This window comes from Nyctereutes procyonoides, unplaced genomic scaffold (genome assembly GCF_905146905.1).
Source record: "Nyctereutes procyonoides isolate TBG_1078 unplaced genomic scaffold, NYPRO_anot_genome, whole genome shotgun sequence".
NCBI classification, from domain to species: Eukaryota; Metazoa; Chordata; class Mammalia; order Carnivora; family Canidae; genus Nyctereutes; species Nyctereutes procyonoides.
This window is the reverse complement of record NW_026575125.1, coordinates 7,146,765-7,166,372: the sequence shown is the minus strand read 5'-3', so window position 1 is coordinate 7,166,372 and position 19,608 is coordinate 7,146,765. Positions and strand designations below refer to the sequence as shown.

Here is a 19,608-nt window from a genome sequence, read left to right as displayed (position 1 = left end):
GAGGAAATGCCACATCCTTATAAGTCCACACCTCCTTCCTGGGATTCACTTCTGCTTTTCTTGAGAACGAAAAGAGCTTGAAGGTCTCCCCCCATCCCCATTGTTTTTGTGACTTGTTTTTACAGTGAGGGTAAGCAAATGAAATGGCTTTGTGATAGTTAAGTAAGTACCCAGTCTTTTTAAAACCAGTGAACGGAGGGTGTGAAGGCCAAGGGAGCACAGGACTCGGGAGGGAGAGGCATGGAAAGGGCAATATTGGGGAGACTCTCAAGAATCATGCGTGTACTCTGCTGGCTGGGATTCTAGAAACGAGTGGGGTTTTTGGCCACTGGGTTTTCTTTTCTTCAGGAGAGAAAGACCGTGGAGAATCCCCAGGGGATGAGTTTAAGGTTAGTTCTATGTGGGGTCTGGGACAAGCCTATGAGAAGTGATCAAAATCTGGGTCAGCCACAGAACTACTGGTTCCAGATCGAATATGGATTGTTTCTCTTCATCACCTCATCCTCCTCCCTGTTTTATTTTAAAAATCAGAAGACCTAGTTTATTAGCTAAGCAAATACTGATATGTATCAAATTCTGCACACATTCTGAGAATCAAGTTCTTTCACAGGGTCTGCAATACCTGGACACAAATGAGATGTTCATTTGGGGAATGACAGGGGACCAGTGAGTAAATACACAGAGAGGTGGGAAAGAGCAGCTGGGGAAGGGTGGCTAATTAATTGCCAGAGCAGTGTGGAGAAAGTAAAGGCTCATCTGACCTCACCGTCCTTGCCCAAGCTCATCCTAGAAGGGTATTCTCCAAGCCGGCATCCCGCCCAAGTCCTGGCATGAGCCCCTTTGGCTTATCTTGCCTTGTTTGTAATTACTTTTCATTTTATTTTAAAGATTTTGTTTATTTATTTGAGAGAGAGAGAGCACAAGCAGGGGGAGAGGCAGAGGGAGAAGCAGACTCCCTGCCAAGCAGGGAGCCCGACTTGGGGCTCTATCCCAGGACCCTGGGATCGCGACCTGAGCCAAAGGCAGACGCTTAACTGACTGAGCCACCCAGGCACCCTGTAATTCCTTTTTTTTTTTAAATTCCTTTTGCCTTTGTTTGCAAATTATCTTTTTCTTTCATTTTAATGAAAACCTTGCTCTCTTGCTGGCTTTCTCTGAGTTCTTCCACTGCTGATGACATGTGAAGTGACAACGTGTGGGTGAACTAAGTGCCTTTTAATTCCATTTTTGCTCAGATATTGGGCTCCATAAATTGAGAGGGGGGGTGATGTATTATAGTAGCTCCTCAGAAATGGTAAAAAAAAAAATCTTGATTTCGTAAAATAGATAGGGGTCCGTAAAAGACTTTTGTAGTCATTCACCACATCCTAAAAGCATTCCATTGTAAACTTTGAGATGGGGGAAATCACTGGGTTAAAAAGAAAGATAAACATTTATGTTTATATTATTTTATTATATGGTTTTACCTGAGAGCATTCTCTGCATCTCTGTGGAACACCTTGACAATTGCTTCATCTACACCCATTGGATAAAGACCAGCATCTGAACACCAAATGTGCTTTTTTTTTTTTTTTAAACCAAATGTGCTCTTTGTGTCTTGTGGACAGGGGTCTGGTCTTGGATAACGTATGTCGTGCTGGGGGCCGACTCAAATGTGCAAAGGCACAATCTATTGTCACTAGCAGATAAGGGTTACATTCCCACCCCATCTGAGCCCTTGTGAAAATGTTCTCAGGGTATAATTAGAGTCGGATTCTGGCCGCATTAAAACACGCCAGGCAACCCACAGTCATCCATGGGGTCTCCATGCAGACGGCTCTGGAATGATGATAATGTGATAGTACAAAAATGGTGGCATTCAAAAATTATAAGCCACTGCGGTAAAGGCTGCTCTCCCAAGTTCAAGTCTTGGGGTTCCCAAGACAGATGAGAAGAGGAACTCTTAGGCTGCACAGAACTTCATTCTCTCCAGAGAAGATTGACTACCACATGTGTGTGATGGCTACGTATCCAGTTCACTCCACCAAGTTTGCTAAAATTGACTGCTCATGAAAGAAACTTAACATTTCTCCATGAAGATTAAATTTAATTGTTTATTAAAGTAGTATGTATGTAACACATACTCAGATATCTTCCCCTAGATTCAATGCTTCTGCCTTAAAAAAGTGATTCATAAGCATTGAATCCTGTTATCTTCTTAGGTATATTCATGAGGAATAATGAGAAGACCAGTAGAAAGTCTTCCCGTCTTGTTTTGGAATAAGAGATGAATCTTAGGAATGAATGAGTGAATACGAGGCTTGGTCCATTTGGTGTTACTCTCAGAATAACATTTCTCAAGTTTCAGCTTTGAAAGTTTTTTTAAAACATGATCCACACCTCTCCTCATCTTTCCAGTTTGGATGGGATGAACTATTGTGTCACATTCAGAATCCTACCAGGTGGCTTGGATTGGAGTGTGAGCCCATGTACGTGCCTCTGAAAGTAATTCCTCTGACATATTTGAATTTAGTAATGCAGATTTTTAAGGCTAATACCAGGAGCCCGACGTGGGATTCGATCCTGGGTCTCCAGGATCGCGCCCTGGGCCAAAGGCAGGCGCCAAACTGCTGTGCCACCCAGGGATCCCAAGGCTAATACTTAAATGTGAAATAATTGGTCTTAATTGGGGGCCCAGCGGATGAGCAGTGGGAAAAAGAGAGAAGACATGTTTCTTAATGTGGTCTCTCCCCATACTACAAGAATTCTTCATCACGTCTCCCCTACACTATTCCACACACAACCTCCATGCCTTGAGATATTTAGACACTTGACTAGCGCAGCAGGGATGTTTCCGGCATGATATAAAGAATAATAAGAACGGGTCATGACAGATCTAAAAAAAAAATGGCCATTGTAGTTATCACAAGAGATAGTGGTAGTTGGATGGATCCAGCTGAGAGAATCAGAGGTGCGAGAGGAACGATCCCAGGTGAGAAGTAGGTAGGAGATTGAGTCTCATTATCATGCCTGTGCGCGCCATTCAGAGATGAGCATGATTCCAACCATCAATCCATCATTTTGTTACCGAACTAGCTTCTTTTGTTTCTGGGTCTTGATATCTAGTTTAAATTATTTTTCCAACAAATGAATATAAAATTGCTTTTTTATGGTAATCAAGATGAAATTATCTCTGTACATAAGATAATTACAGAGTGTGAGAGAAGCGGGACACATCATCTTTTACCTTCGTTTGATTCACTTCTATTTTTAATTGGTAAATGTTATAGGGAAAACTGAAGAGCTCTGTTCTAATTTTGAAATTCTCCCGCAAAATAATTGAGTCATGCATATAAAATGCTCGTTAACAAGAGCACAATTGTAGCATTGATTATTTTTGTTTGAAACAGAAATATGAAATTTTTAATTCAGCTATTTAAAAAGCCTGAGGCTACCACTCAATGTAAAAGGCTTTCAGTGAGAAGCAACACAAATAAAGATTTTTACAACCAAGTGAGGTAACTTCCCAGCCTGGGAATTTATGATAGAGCTTTTACTATGCTTTTAAAAGTATTTTCACTAGATAGAACATCAGGTTTATATGTACGAGGTGATGAAAACTATCCTAGTAGCCTAATTCTCTGACCAGACAAGCTCTGTTTGGGGTTGTGATAAGTCCAAGAAAGCCTTCCATGTGTTTACACAGGTTGGGAAGATGGTGCCTTGTCAGTCCTTGCAGGTATTAGAAGGTGATCACTGGATGGAGTCTTACAGCTCCACAGCAACGTGTGGCCTGTGGTGGAGGGAAGGCAAAAGCGACGGGACTTAACACAGATGTACACAAAAACAAAAACAACCACTTAGTTAGCTCCTACCATCACTTTCTGATTTAATTATCCCAGTAACATTTTGCGGTAAATGTCATTCAGATGACCATGGAAATGTGACTTGTAGGCAGATATAAAAAGAATCAGCCAGAAAGGAAAAAAAAAAAGGATCAAATCAAATCAAATAAAATCAAATAATAAGGTAACTGGAGTGGTTGCTGAACTTCAGCACCCCGAACCAGGTGAGAGAGTTGAAAAAGATGATTAAAAACTTAGATTTCTAGGGGAGTGCTCATGGCGAGAAGCGATCCCACCTGCTGGGGGAACTGGAAACCCTGTCCAACTCGCCATAACCAGGGCCCCAGTGAGTATATTTCTGTGGTACCACTGGAGCCAGTGGGCCTCCAGGTCTTGTGAGATTATTCTCAACTCTTTGACCATGAAGCCTCAACTTCTTTGAGACGATCAGTTTGCTCCTGTTAATAAAGAAAGTTCTTTTTTTCCACCTCCCCACGAAGTTTGAGAAGTATGCGTAAAGATGCAGAACTAAACCATATCTGTAGAATCAATACTTTGTATTACAATTTGGAACTAAAACATATGTTTGTGTTTTAAGGGTTTGTAGCATTTAAGAGAAAATGGCATATTACAGATATTTGACAGGTTAGCTTTGAGATTCCAATCTGAAATGTGTAATTTATTTTAGAGCTGTGGTCTTTAAGTTAAAAGTGTAAAATAGTTTGTTTCAAACCAGTGTTGGAATATCCAGGAGAACTTGAGTTTCACTACATTTGTAAGTTTCATTTATTAGATTTCTAAGAGCTACTTAAGGATGTGAGAAGGTTTACCTTGTTAGGGTTTTAATTTTACCCTGTTAGGCATTTAAAGTGCTTATAAAGTAAGTTGAATATGTTACATTTATAAATGCAGTTTAAAATGTTACAGGAATTTGGTGATAAAAATCAGAACAGTGGTTACCCAGGGGGGTGAGAATAGACTAGAAGAGGGGCTCCGGGGGTACTTTCTGGGGTGATGGAGATATTTTTATATCCTGATTAAGCTGTTGGTTATGTTGGCTATCAAGATCCATTGACTTGTCCCTTAGGATTTATGCATTTTCCTGTAGGTAAATTTATTTCAATTAAAAAAATGTGTACAGGATTTAATCAACTAATTTACATATGGCATTGATTGTTTAATGGAGTTATGTCTGTTCAAGTTGAGTTAGTTATGGGAATCCCTGGGTGGCTCAGTGGTTTAGCACCTGCCTTTGGCTCAGGGCATGGTCCTAGAGTCCCCGAATCAAGTTCCCCATCAGGCTCCCTACATGGGGCCTGCTTCTCCCTCTGTCTGTGTCTCTGCCTCTCTCTCTCTCTCTCTGCCTCTGTGTGTGTGTATGTGTGTGTGTGTGTGTGTGTGTGTGTGTCTCATGGATAAATAAATACAATCTTTTAAAACAAAGTTGAATTAGTTAAACATTGATTCAGGACACCCCCCCCCAAGAGTAATCATTCTTGGTTTTATGAAATTTCTTGGATTTGTGAATAGAATAATGAGATTCATAACTTGAATCTAGAAGCTTAAGGAAAACTATATAGTGATTTGTTGATACAGAAACGGTCTTTGGGCAAATACCCTCACGATCTTTAGTGCGTGTCTAATTCCAACACCATTTCAGAGGAAAATCTTAGAAGAGCAAGTAAGCATAGATAGCTTCATTCTTATTCTTATTCTTATTTTTTTTTCTTTTTTTGAGAAAGAGAGAGAGAGAGAACAGGTCAGGTGGGGGTGGGCAGAAGAGAGGGAGAGAAAAAGTCTTAAGCAGGCTTCACACCCAGTGCAGAACCCAATGTGGGGCTTGGTCTCATGACCCTGAGATCACGACCTGAGCTGAAATCAAGAATCAGACTCTTAACCAACTGAGCTGCCCAGGACGCCCCAAGCATGGATAGTTTCAAAGAGAGATGGTGCAGACCAACGAGGTCAAGGATACAAAGGGAGTCAATTAGAAGGAGGTCAGGAAAAGAGCCCCTCCCCAAAGTTAAGTCTCCAAATTTACCTTCCTACCTTAGCTGGGCTCCGTGTGAGGTGGGCCATAGCCAGCTCTCCGCAGTTGGCCTCAGTGTGGCTTTTCACAAGGGTTAGTAAGCCATACCTGGCTTGGGTGTTCTCTGTCCACTCCCGGATAACCAAATCCGGATACATGCCCACTGTGCCCTACATATCATTGAAACACATCCTTACCTCCCTACAGAGGTGGCCTTTTTCCCCCCCTCTGCTCTGACGCTTTCCTCATCCTCCTCATTCCAGGTTTCCCAGCTCTCTCCTTGCTCACTCTGATCTTCAACAACAGGTCCCACTTCCACATTCTGAAGCAGACCTTCCCCAGGTACTCGCACACACCAACTACCTCATTTCTGAAGCTCTCTGGAATCGCACCATCCAACTCAAATATAATGGCAGCCATGTATGTAATTGGAGATTTCCAAGTAACCACATTTTTTTTTTAAGTGGAGACAAAGGGCAGCCCCTGTGGCACAGCGGTTTAGAGCCGCCTGCAGCCTGGGGTGTGATCCTAGAGACCTGGGATCAAGTCCCACGTCGGGCTCCCTGCATGGAGCCTGCTTCTCCCTCTGCCTCTCTCTCTCTCTCTCTCTCTCTCTCTCTCTCTCTCTCTCTGTGTGTGTGTGTGTCTCTATGAATAAATAAATAAAATCTTTAAAAAAATAAAGTGAAGACAAAGGGGTAAAATTAATTTTACTAGTACATTTTCTTTGACCTGATCCATTCAAAAGATTATCACTTCAACATGTAGTCAACACAAAAATGATTAATATATGTTTCATATTCACAGAACACCTCAATTCAGACTAGTCACATTTCTTTTTTAAGATTTTATTTATTTATTCATGAGAGAAAGAGAGACAGAGAGAGGCAGAGACACAGGCAGAGGGAGAAGCAGGTTCCCCGCGGGGGACCCCATGCAGGACTCAATCCTGGTCACACCTTGAGCCAAAGGCACTCAACCACCGAGCCGCCCAGGCGCCCCCAGACTAGCCACACTTCAAAGCCCCCAAACTGCAAGAGGCCAGTGGCTGCCGTGTCGGACCACACAGCTCTAGAACGTCTATAGCCCATGGCTTAGCGGATGATTATGTACGCAGTCGTCAGCATGTTTGCTAGGTCTTCTCTAATGAAGCCACTGCCTTTGGGGGGCAGCGTCTGTCGCAGGCCATAGCGTGGTGCTTTGCACATCGCGGGCACTCAACAGGCCACAGATGGCTTCGGAGTTACCTCCGTCCCCCGCTGCCACCCTCCTCCCTGGCGTAGAGACAGGAGAGGCCTCACCCCCTCTCATACGTTCCCCGGCTCCCGAGACCGTTGCAGAGATCTCTGGAAAGCAGTAGCGTTAGCCACCTGTGCCTGAAGGGGGGAGGGAAGTGACACCTGCCGCAGGAGCAGGAGCAGGAGCAGCCTGGGAAGGTGCGCTCGTCGGCAGCATCGGGCCCGGCTTTAGAGAGTTTGCAAGTTTGCAAGGGGAGCACGCTCGGCTCTGGGGGCGAGACGCTTCTTCCTTTAGCGTGGTCTCCGAAAACAGCGGGGCCAGCGGGGCCGGGGAGATGCCATCCCGAGGGAAGGTGGCTTCTTTGGTATCTGTGACGTCGCCTCGATCTAACCTCCACGAAAGGGCGGCAGCCAGGCCGAGGATGGCCGCTCGTGCCCACAGAAGGACAGCTGGCGCGGGCCCACCTGACTCGGGCTCTGGCTGCTTCCACAAAGGGTCGCCTTACTTTTGGCAGAAGAAAGTAATTTTTCCTTTCTGGTTTTCATGAAATGGCCTTAAAGAATTCCTCTTGCTTGTGGTCTCGAAAAAATTAGAACTATGCCCATGAGGCCCGCCTTTAAGGGTTCTAGTAAGCAAGGAGAAGGCTTTGTTCTTGGTAATAAAATTAAAGCAAGCAGTGTTTCCATTACCTGGCGGGAGGCCGCCTCCCCGCCACCCCCTGATCCTGACAAATGTAAGCAGAGCATTCTGTTTCCCAGTTAGGAGGTGAGAAGGCAACATCTGGCAGGTTTGTGTATAGAAATAGAGTTGACCTCTCAGATAATGAAAGGAGAGAGAGAGAGAGAGAGAGAGAGAGAGAGAGAGAGAGAGAGAGACTTCTTCGTGTAATCCCTAACTTAAGTATTTTAAGATTCAATTTGACTCTAGAAAACTGTACCCATTGAGGCTGAAAACTGGAAAGCCCTTGTTCTAGAAAGACAATGTCAATTTCCCAGTGATCTGGAATGATGGAAAATCTAGGGGTCTTTAGATAAAGAAATATATATATTTGAGTCCGACTCACTAGATTCCATGTGTTTTTTTTTTTTTCTCCAGGCAACTTGGCCTGCCGTTGCTTAGATGTAGGCCCATTTATCATCAGTCATAGATGAACGTTTGTAGGTAGATTGTGACCCAAAGTAAAAGAAAAAAGACCAAGGTCAGGATAGAACGCACGGTCAGGTGCAAACTCTGTTCAGCCCTGCAGTTCATCAGAAGTCGTCGTGGCTATAGAGTTAGCTGGGCGAGTGTGACACGGGTGCCCTGTGATGTCCTCTAGAGCTCTTTAAGAAACGTCCAGATTGTAGTCCCCTCTGATGTAGGTGCTTGTGTCTGTAATGGGCAGTGCCACGCCCTTAGAGCACTCACTAGCCCTCTGCCCCCTGGCCTGAGAGCCTCCTTCCCTCGGAAGCCCCTAAGACTCTGCCTGGGGTCTCCCCCACCCAGGGTACCCACCCGTTAATTCCGGAGGAGAATTATTGCCCAGCCACCCCCGGAACAGCCTTCAACCAGCCACTGCTTGGGGATGTTAGGTAAATACCTCACGTTCTCCCTATCAGCTGGCCTGTTCTGCAGAGTCCCAAAGTCACCCACCAGGGCGAATTTCCAGTTGCCCCCCATGGTCTAGGTGAGCCAAACCCTCCTGGCTTCATACCATTTGCACCCCACACTGGTGTTTCCTGGCGATGACTTGTACCTGCCAGCCCTGTCTCCTGCCCCGCTTCCCGGAGAGAGGACCGCAGGCCTCCTCTGAGATGGAATGATGGCACACATGCCTTTCCCCTCGTGCCCCCAGCTCGCGTGTTCAATTTCCCTAAGCTCCTCCCTTTCACCTTGTTTGAATGAGTGTGAATATTAAACACCAGGCACCAAAGATACTTAAAAATCAGGCTCCTGGCTTCTAAGGTGACGATACCCAGGCAAGGTGTCGTAGATGTTACTTGTGGCTGCATCAGAAAGACAGGACAGAGCTTCGCATTGCCCAGTTGTGCCTGCAGGTCGTACCACGACAGGTGAGCGTGTTTCACCTACCGTAGGGCCCACTGAGGAGCGGGCGTCCGATCCTCATTCTCTGTCACTTGGCAGCGGGGCAGACGGCATCTATCCTGGAATCGCTCAAGCCTGAATAGGAGTTCAACTTTGTAATTTTCCAGGACACCGCTATTCAGGAATCAGGGTGCAACAACGAAAAAGAATGCCGCTTAATGAGAAATGACATGTAAGATCGAAAATGAGTAATGGAAGGTCATGGGATGGAAGCTTCCTCTTTCCATTTGAAATGACTTCCCTTCCCTGAGATGGATCACCTCTGTCCTCCCCAGCCACCACTGAACCGTCCCCTTCTGTAAATGATTTTTTAGCTTCTGACCACAATGTGATTTTTGCCAAATACATTAGCTGAAAATTACTTAATAGAAAGGAGCACTTTTCAGAAACTGTATGAAAAAGACTTCATGGACACAAGTGTCCATGACAGGTTAATAATTTTTTTTTTCATTCTGTGTACCCAACCCAAACGGAAGGGTGTGGAGCATTTGTTTTATAAAGTGTGTAATTAATAAGAGAAAGGAAGGGAGGAGTTTATTGTTTTTGAATGAATTATGACCAACACCTTCCATTCTGCTGCTTCTTTTTGGAACCGCTTTGAACAGAGTTACCGTTTAACACAAAAAGAAAAGTCTCTGGCCTTAATGCTAAGAATGTGAGGTTGAAAAGTCAGTCGAGTGTGCTCTGAGCAAGACAGCACGGAAGAGCGGTGGTTATTAAAACTGTCACAGGAGCCGCAGGACGTGGGGGCGTGGGGAGTAAAAACCATCCTGCAAGTGTATTTTCATTTTCAAATTGAAATCCTATGAACTCACCAATTGCAACTCTTCATGCCCCGACAGGAGAAGACTGATATTTATCAAACACCTATTACGTGTCAGAGAGTTTACAGATATTTTCATTGAAAGTGTGCAAGCCGGGAGCCATCCTTACACAGATGCGGTGCATTTTCATACCTGCAGCTCTTTGATTACAATGTCCGTGATCTTTCTTTTCCTCTATGCCTTTAGGAGGCATAGAGGTCCCCATAGAGGGGGGTGAACGATGACCCTTGGGACCACATCTGACTCCTCACCTGTTTTCCTAAATAAAGGGTTATTGGAACACAGCCACACCATTTTAATTCCATCTTGTCAGGGGCTGCTCTCTTACCACAACAGGGGTGTTGAGTCGTTACAACAGAGACCCTGTGGTCCGCGAAGCTATCATAACCACCGTCTAGCCCTCTGCAGCAAAGTCTCCCAATTCCTACTGTACATCTTGAAAGACTTGCCCTCGTCCCCACCCTCCCTCACCCCATTGCATCAGCAAAGAGCCTTTAGAGAATGCATTTGGGATTTGAAAACAACTCCAAACATTCTGGAGTTGGTTCTCATGTTATAGCTTCCAAAGCCGTTGTTTTGGTGAAAGATGTAGATGGGAAAAATTTTCGATTCATGCTATGAAGTCCCCCAGGTGATCAGCACAGGCTGACGGGGCCCAGCCCTTGTAGCATGGTTCTATGTGGACGTTCCAGATAAACAGTCTTTTAACTATAGTGATAGTTAACATTGGTTGAGTAATTACTTCGAAATGGCTTCTCACCTGCTAATTCATTTAGCTCTCACCACAAGCTACCCCAGGGTTTCCCTGCCTTGGCCCTAGTGACTAGATGATTCTTGGTTGTGGTTGGGCTGTTCTGAGCATTGCCGAACTTTTGTTGCGTAGCACCCCTGGTCTCCACCCCTGGCACCCCCCCTTGTGACAACCAAGAATGTCTCCACACCTTGCCAGTGCTCCCTAGGAGAACACCTGGTCTACCGGGCAAGAGGAATGTGAGAAATGGAGAGTTTAAGCAAATGCCTGAGGTCATAGGACTAGGAAGTTGGGAAGATCTGGCATTCGGCCCCAGGAAGACTTCCTCGGGACCCTGAGCTCTGAACCACCACCTCCTTTAGCCCTGGCCCCCCCTAACTCATTTCACCTTGTCTGACGATTGCGCTTTCCTGAAAAATTAACAACAGCATCAACGATGTCTTGGATGGACATGTCGTGTGTGCTACTCTTGGGGGGGAAATTCCTTTGTGTGAAGCTTCAGGGTTTTAGGCGTTAGCCGTGGGGCTCTTGCTGGACAGCTTTATTGTATCGTCACAGTTGTGTTTCATTTATGAGGAGACTTTTATTGCCGGCTTACCACAGCGGGCTGCCATTTTTAATGGCATCGCACTTCCCTTATCCAACATTCCAGCTTCATAATCTTAGAAACCTCGAGAAAAGAGGATTTCTCTTGAGGTTCCTGGGGGCTATTTTTTGATCCCAAAGCAAACAGATAGCAGAATCCCATAGAGTTCATCAGCAGCATGCGGAACTGGCCTCCTCTGGGCTGGGCCAAACCATGTTCCCGCACGTCGCCCCACAGTAAAGGCCAGATTCCCTGTAGCTGCTATCCACACTGTCACTACTTTTCTTTCTCACCAAAAGCACTTTATGAAGGGATTCTGTTTTTTATTTTTCTGAAAAGCCCATCTTGGGCTTTGAAAAGTCTTGTTCAAAAGTGTTCGGCTTTAAATGAACATCTTAAATATTATAAAGTGTTGTCCTGTACTCCGGCTTCTCCCCCAAAGACGGGGACCCTGGAAACTTGGCCACTCTTCCCTCCCTCATATACTCAAGCTCGGTCCACAAATATTTGACTTCGGTGTGAGAGAGTTTCAGGGTGAAGATTACATATAAACATATTAGATGAATTACAGTAATACAGTCTGCTCTTACTCAGTTCTCTTTGGCTCAGTTTTATATACAAACTCAAGTGTTAGAGTCGCTTTCATTGTTCCTTCTGGCAGCTCTAACTTCTGCCCCAGTGTCTGGAATGTTCATCACAGCTGCCTTTGGCAATAAAACCCAAAGCACCCTCAGATCCTCATATTTCTCTTCGCACCTGGTCAGCAGTCCACAGCAGGGCACAGCCCACCTGCATACGGGCTTTCCCTGTACCCTTATCTTTCCTGGCCAAATTATCAGCTTATCTGCAGCCCAGTTGTGTTTCCGTTGTTCCAGCCCCTGGGCAGATTGGAATGAGCTCCTCCAATGTTTTTCTTTTGGAGCGGGATGGGATTGTTAGCAATGTTATAGCATATAACAGTATGAGATGATGGTGTTACCGAGACATAATAATAACACGAACCCCTTTAAGGTTGGATGCAGACTCAGAATTACATACTCTCAGTCACAGAGAAAAGCGCTGTTGAGTTTAACCAAGAACAACATCAACATACGGTAAAATGAAAAAGAGTTCTGACCTTCCGCAAGGTCACCTTAATTTGAATCACGATACCGCTTTGCTTTTGCCATGAGGACCAATTCTAGGCAAATTTGGAAACTAGACATTTGTCTTTTAAACCCCCCAAACTCATTGGTAATGATTTTTTTAAACAGATTTTATTTATTTATTCATGAGAGACACACAGAGAGAGGCAAAGACATAGGCAGAGGGAGAAACAGGCTCTCCTCGGGGAGCCCGATGCGGGACTCGATCCCAGGACCCCGGGATCATGACCTGAGCCAAAGGCAGATGCCTCAACCACTGAGCCACCCAGGTACCCTCACTGGTAGTGATTGTAAGGATAGCAAGGTTTAGAATCTTAGGCCAGAGGGGTCACAGTTTGATGGCACAATTTCAAGAGTGCACTGATGGTGGGTCCGTGGGGGTAGGGGCAATCTCCTGGGCTGCACAGGTCGGGGAACAGGGGCACTGTTCTCCTAGAACTCAAAGGGAACGGTGGCCCCTGGGATTGTGTGACGCCAGCACCCCTCTTTCCTCCACACCCTGAAATAAAATTTCCTTTTTCCGACACATCAGCCTTATCCTCTCCGAAACTTACTCCAGCGTTTGCATCTGTGTACAAATAGAAAGTGATCTATCAAGTCGGCATATCCTTCTCACGAGAGGAATTAAAAGGTTCTATTCTCAAAATCTAGAGATGGCTAAAGAGCATTTAAAAATGAGAAAATGAGACTTTCCAAGCTCCAATTTTGCCCGTGAGAAGTCTCCAGATACTCTTTCCCCATTGATGTCGCCTTCCAAGAGTTCATAAAATATTTCTAAAGATGTTAAGGCCACATGTGCCTGAAATCTAATGATGTTTATACTCTGCACCGAACATCTCATTTTGCAGTTGAATACAAGTCAAATTAAAAGAGCAAGTTTTTAGAAATACTTAGAAACTGTTTACAGACTGCTAAAGAACATTTCGCAGACACATAGGCCAATTTTTAGTGTGGATGTAATTAAATCCTTTTAATGTTTATACGTATATGACAAGAACAAAATAAGAAATTGTCCGCCTCACCCCACCCCTTCTGTGAAACGCCGTAACACTATTTTACCATAAAATTTAACAGGGGGCACTTTTTACTGGGCATTGCTAACCATGTGCTCTGGGAAAAAATAGCCAGCCCGCTTATGTTATCAGGAACAACGCCGGGGAAGGAGTGTCTGTGACTGGACCTCTAGCAAAGGCAGATAAACTGTGCGCCCAGGAGCAACTTCCCCAGGACTGCAGCGGACTTGAGTGTTAATGCGGCCTAATGGCCTCCGTGCTGATGGAGATCTCAGGGCTAGGAGGACAGGACAGGAGTGTTGGCCTCCTAGGCTCCCTCCATTGTTTGACTTTCTAATTTCTCTTTCATTAGGCTATAAAGGATGAAATTAGTCCTAGTCTGTCAGTGAGAGGAAGCAGAACTACCGTAGGAACAGGAGAGAGCAGGGTGCCAACTCTATAAGCCAGTCTTACGTAATTTGCCTTCTCATTCTACCTTTTCTTCCCTTTTTTTAAAAAACAGTTCTATTTATTTATTCATGAGAGACACAGAGAGAGAGGCAGAGACACAGGCAGAGGGAGAAGTAGGCTCCATGCAGGGAGCCCGATGTGGGACTCGATCTCGGGACTCCAGGATCACGCCCTGAACTAAAGACAGATAGATGCTCAACTACTGAGCCACCCAGGCACCCCTCATTCTAGACCTTTCCTGCTTCCAGAATATTTAGGACTATGGACACACTAGATAGTGGGTAAATACATTGATTCTTGTTATTTGTGATAGTTATGGTCTATAAATTTGCCAGGAACACTGAATTGGCCAATCCTAAACCATTGCTCTTAGGAGAAATATACACACACTGACACACACTCCCCTCACCTACATTATATAATCTTAAATCTCGAAAGCAAGTCATCCTGGTAGATTCCGTGGTCTTTGCTTTAGGAAAGAGCAAAGGAGGTTCCAGAGTGTGGGGTGACTTGCCCAAGGCTGATCCACTGACAGGTGCCAGAATTGGGACTCAAAGCCTGTCCAACTGGCCCCAGAGCCAGAGCTTCTTGCACCACACTCCACCATGCCTATTGTCTCCATCCTTGGATAGAGAAGAGCTGAAACAAGAAGGCTGAGCGTGTCCTTGCTCAACCTCAGCTGGGTGCTGGTAGGGTGACTCGTGCTTTTTGCACTCCGGGAATGTCTGAAATGAACACAAAAAGGCCACAAGTATTGATTTGGGGTTTCAGATTAATTTTTACATTGTAGTGAGTACCCATATTGCAAATATGGGATCTGTAACTAATAAAGATAGGCTGTAGAATTTGTGAGGAGGTCCCTGTTAGAAGCAGAGTTGAGAGTGCCTGCAAATACCTTTTCTATATCTTCTGGCTGGTCCCTTTTCGCCCCTTCAGAGACTTGTCAGAGAATTATAACCTGACCAATAAAAAGGACCCACTCTTAGCCACGTTCAGTCATAGTACCTTGTTTAATTTCCTCTATGCACTTGTCATGATCCAAAATTTTTATGTATTTCTTGACTTGTTCAGACTGTTCCCCTACGCTTCTATGTAAACTCTGTGATAGCTTCGTCTAGCCTGGACCCCCTGCACGCCCAGCACTTGGAACGCTGTCAGAGAAACTCTGAGAATCCAGTTGCTGTTATCCGAATGAATAAATGAACGGGTAGATGAATGAATCATTAGCTGTATGTAAGTCTTTCACAGTGAAGCCTGCAAGTGTTTTATAAGAGTAGAGTTGAGCTTGCATGACGTTGGCTGCGCTGTCTGCAGCCTCAGATAAGGCGTCAGGGCCTAAAACATGGGATAATAACACGTAAAAGAAGAAATAAATTTTGCCAGAATTGAGATTGGGTCTAACTTTAGAAGGCTTACTTTGAAGTGTTTTCCAAAAAGATGAAGTTGGTACTAAGAACTAGAAACAATGCTGGCGGGAGGAGGGGGCGGGGATGCGTTTCAGGATGAGAAAGGAAGCTGTAACTCTAGGTGTAGAGAGGTGGCATGCTGAGACATGGGCAAGGCCAGAACAGAGATGAGGTCGAAGTACCTGAGTATTTCTTCTCATGAGGGGTCGATGTGGCATTTACACATGAATATAATTGAGATGAGCAGTGAGGACCCTGGAATGGAAAGAGGCCTAATTCTCAGCTCTATTTTGTTTTGCCATATCAAGGGCCCTGAAGGATAAGTGCCCTATTCCAGTGTGGTCCAGAGGTGGGATCCAGCAGCCGCCTACCACCCGCCATCATTCCTAATTATCTCCATCCCACTCCTGTCTTTAGGCTAGGGACAAAGAAGGTGGAAGTAGAGGTCAATGAAAGAAGGTTTAGGGGCTGTTTCTTTCATCCTTAGATTGGCTCTACTCAGAGCGCGTCTATTAGCCCTAGTGATTCTGAATCAAAAGATATGAATCAGAAATTGAAAGCTGAAGTCATAACCAGGAGCTGCCAGCTTCTAAACCAAACCTGGGAACTAGAAACGCCTGAACACACTGCAAGCAACCAATAAACCCTGCCGTATTTGGATTAATGGCCCATAGAAGAAATGAAGTCCAATCAAATCATTAACTTCTTTTAAGTGACATATAAAACAGCAAAACTGTGGAAAACTTCTTTGTAGTGGAAGATTTTCAGAAATATAGGATAGCATTCAACTTATTTTATTGTACCTTTTGGAATATAAGAATGCTAGAGTTACACAAATTTGGAAGCTTCATCAAAGTATAAAAAGAGATTCGACTTTCCTGGTTTCAAAGGAAAGTCAATTCTGTGTTTTTTTGAAAGATTCTAAGGGAAATACTTGGCCTAAAATGAACAGATCATGTTTCCAAATTTCTGGGAATTTATATTTTGGGGCCATGGTGGTTGTGGTATCAGCTTTCTCAAAACATATTTGGCTCAACAAAGTAGATTTCGGTCTACTTTTTTTGTAAAACAAATCTGTCCATCGTAAATATCAAATGGTCAGATTTTGATTAAATGGAACCCCATGTTATGATGGCAACTGGGACACTTTTCCTACCATAGAGTAACCCAAAACCCAATGATCTTCAGAGTGAAATGGATCCCAAACTAAATCGTAGTCTATTAACAAAACTATTTCTCAGTGCAGACAACACCACCTCAGATTTGTCTATGACTTCACAGTGTTACTTATTTCCTCATATATTATTTCATGTACTTACCATAATAATCCCACATGGCTGAGACAGCAGATATTACTCACCTCATTTCACAAAATAAGAGAACTTAGAAATGGATATTTTTCTTGAGTTCCCCAACATCATCATCCTGTGAGTGAGTAGAGTTAGTACTCTGCACCACATTTCCTGGCACACCTATTCTAGAAGTACTAGTGGGGTTAGATCAGGGTTACTCAAAACTGGAATATCATTAAGCACAGGATATGTTAGCGACAACGTCAAAACCTGAGGACTTTGTGACATGGTCAATTGATTTTTGGCAAAAGTGCTGAGACACTTCACTGAAGGGAAGAATTGTTTCTTCCATAAATGGTGCTTAGACAACTGGCTATGCATAGGTTTGACACAGTTTGACCCTACTCCGCACCATACACAAAACAACTCAAAATGGCTCATAGACCTAAACGTAAGAGATAAAACTTCTAGAGGAACACAGAGGCGTAAATCTTCATGACCTTGGATTAGGTTGCTTAGCTATGATGCCAAAAGCACAAACGACAGTAGAAAAGTAGGTAAATTGGACTCTATCAAAATTAAAAACTTTGATGCTTCAAAGGGCATCATCAAGGTGTGCCTGGCTGGCTTGGTCAGAAGAGCATGTGACTCTCGATCTCGAGGTTGTGAGTTCGAGCCCCACTTGGGGTGTAGAGATTACTTAAATAAATAAAACTTAAAAAGAAAAACAAAGGACATCACCAAGAAAATGAAGAGACTTGGGAGATATGCCTCATTTCATACAACAGCCAAAATCGCTGCGCTTTCAGAGCTTGCATCCCATTAGACTTACCCTGATTGTATGCTCGAGTACAATTTCGCTCTTAGGGCTCATTCTAAAAGATATTTTTTAAACGTAAGGTGATACTTCCCAGAAATTTCACTTTCCCCATCATAATGTGCCCCTGGTTTCTATATGATTACATCCTTTTCACAGCTCAGTTGTAGTCAGTTATTAAATTCAGTTTGAGGTCAAAGGGAAAGACAAAAAATTTCTTGAGAGTAGTGGCATTTGGAGTATTTCCACGGATAGCTAAATTTATTTGCGAATCCTCAAAGGGAACTAGAAATGACAACATAAAAGTGACATAAAAGAAATCGAGTCCGGTGATGAACTTCCTTGAAATATTAGTCTGAGTTCCACGTCTGTACTTGTCCATCAATGCATCTTGTGATTTTTTTTCTTTTGTTCATTAAACATTTAGCAAGCATATCTGTGTGCTAATCTGACATAGGAGCTAATCTTGGAGTTTGCTGCAGATCGCCAATGACCATCATCTTCTCAATAAGATGTCTTGAGTACTCTCTCTGCTGTGTCTTATAGTGATCAGGAATAAAACTCAAGGAATCTTGGCCTCCGGAAACAGGACATTATTTCTCTGAAGAGTCATCAGTAGATTTCTATCCTGAACTTCTGACCCTACTTCCAGTCTATCTCATTCATAGAGAATGGAATTACTCCAGTTAAATAAAGTATCCCAAATCAAAAGGGCTTAATGACTGGGCCATGTCCTCTCCCCGAGATATGCTAGAGCAATCAATGATGCTATTGTCATTCTCTGTAACACTGCAACTTCTGTGCTGTGTTAAAATCATAAAACTCATGCATGCTCTCTCCACTTCCCACAGCTGTGATTTCTGGGCCTCTTGTTTGCGAATAAGCATTTCAAAATTGTCATGAGGTGGAGGAAATAGCATGTGCGGAGTATTTCCCAAGCCCAGTTGCCAAGAATGAGCTAATTGTCACCCTCCCTTGCATATAATGAGTCTTAAAAACTTCAAATACAAGCCATTCTCTAATGATCTACCTTTTCTAGAGAATGGCATGTGTTCATTGTAGAACCGTGGTCTTTCAGAAGTATACCAGAAGTAAAATTTTAAATCATGTCATAAGATTAATAAAATAGTCAACCATCCTTTTTCTTTTTTGATGTTTCCATAGTGATGAAATACAAAGTCAATATCTATATTTAAAAGAAAAGTAGGGATGCCTGGGTGGCTCAATGATTGAGCGGCTGCCTTTGGCTCAGGGTGTGGTCCCAGGGTCCTGGGATCGAGTCCCACCTGGGGCTCCCTTCAAGGAGCCTGCTGCTCCCTCTGCCTATGTCTCTGCCTCTCTCTGTGCCTCTCATGAATAAATAAATAAAATCTTTAAAAAAGTAAATATGATATAATCTTGCTACCTTGCTTTTGGAAAATTTGTTCAATGGACATTGATAGTAATCTACCCTCCATAAAGGAATAATATTGTGTTTTAACTTACTTTTTATGTTTAAAAGGCCAAAATTACACTTTTTTTCAAGGAATAAAAGCAGGAATTACAAATATATTTCATGTGTTGATCTCCAACTAATTGGTAATAGCTACATATATGTGGGATTAAGGAAGATGCTGAGGCCAAGTATGGCTTAGTAGAAAAGACTGCTACCATTGGATAATAGTGTTCTCCAAGGATGCAAGATAGGGAATGGACACTAAGTCCTATATTTTCCATCTCTATATAATTGGAAGAAAAGTTAACGTTTAAAATATCTTTTTAGGGACCCCTGGATGGCTCAGCGGTTGAGCGTCTGCCTTCAGCCCAGGACATGATCCTAGAGTCCTGGGATCGAGTCCCACATTGGGCTCCCTGCATGGAGCCTGCTTCTCTCTCTGCCTGTGTCTCTGCCTCTCTCTCTGTGGGTGTCTCATGAATAAATAAAATCTTTAAAAAATATATCTTTTTAGTGATCACCAGAAACACAGTAGTCTACATTAAAGAGCATGTAACTGAAAACAAAGGCCAAATTAATGCTTACTATTCTATCTATCCTGTAGGTCAATGCATCACGTCAAGAAGCCAAATTGATGGAGGAGTGTGATCTTCTCATTGAGATCATTCAGCAAAGACGACAGATTATTGGAACCAAGATCAAAGAAGGGAAG

At 43.7% G+C, this 19,608-nt stretch overlaps 1 protein-coding gene across 9 annotated transcripts in view; it reads left to right on the top strand.

Annotated features, from left to right (window-relative positions):
* The window catches only part of MID1 (midline 1), a 344,420-nt gene that overhangs the window by 279,658 nt on the left and 45,154 nt on the right, over positions 1-19,608 (top strand). For all 9 annotated transcript variants that reach the window (XM_055338679.1, XM_055338671.1, XM_055338675.1 and 6 more), the window contains one exon: positions 19,501-19,608. In XM_055338679.1, coding sequence (XP_055194654.1) covers positions 19,501-19,608 — 108 coding nt within the window. The remainder of the gene's footprint in view (positions 1-19,500) is intronic.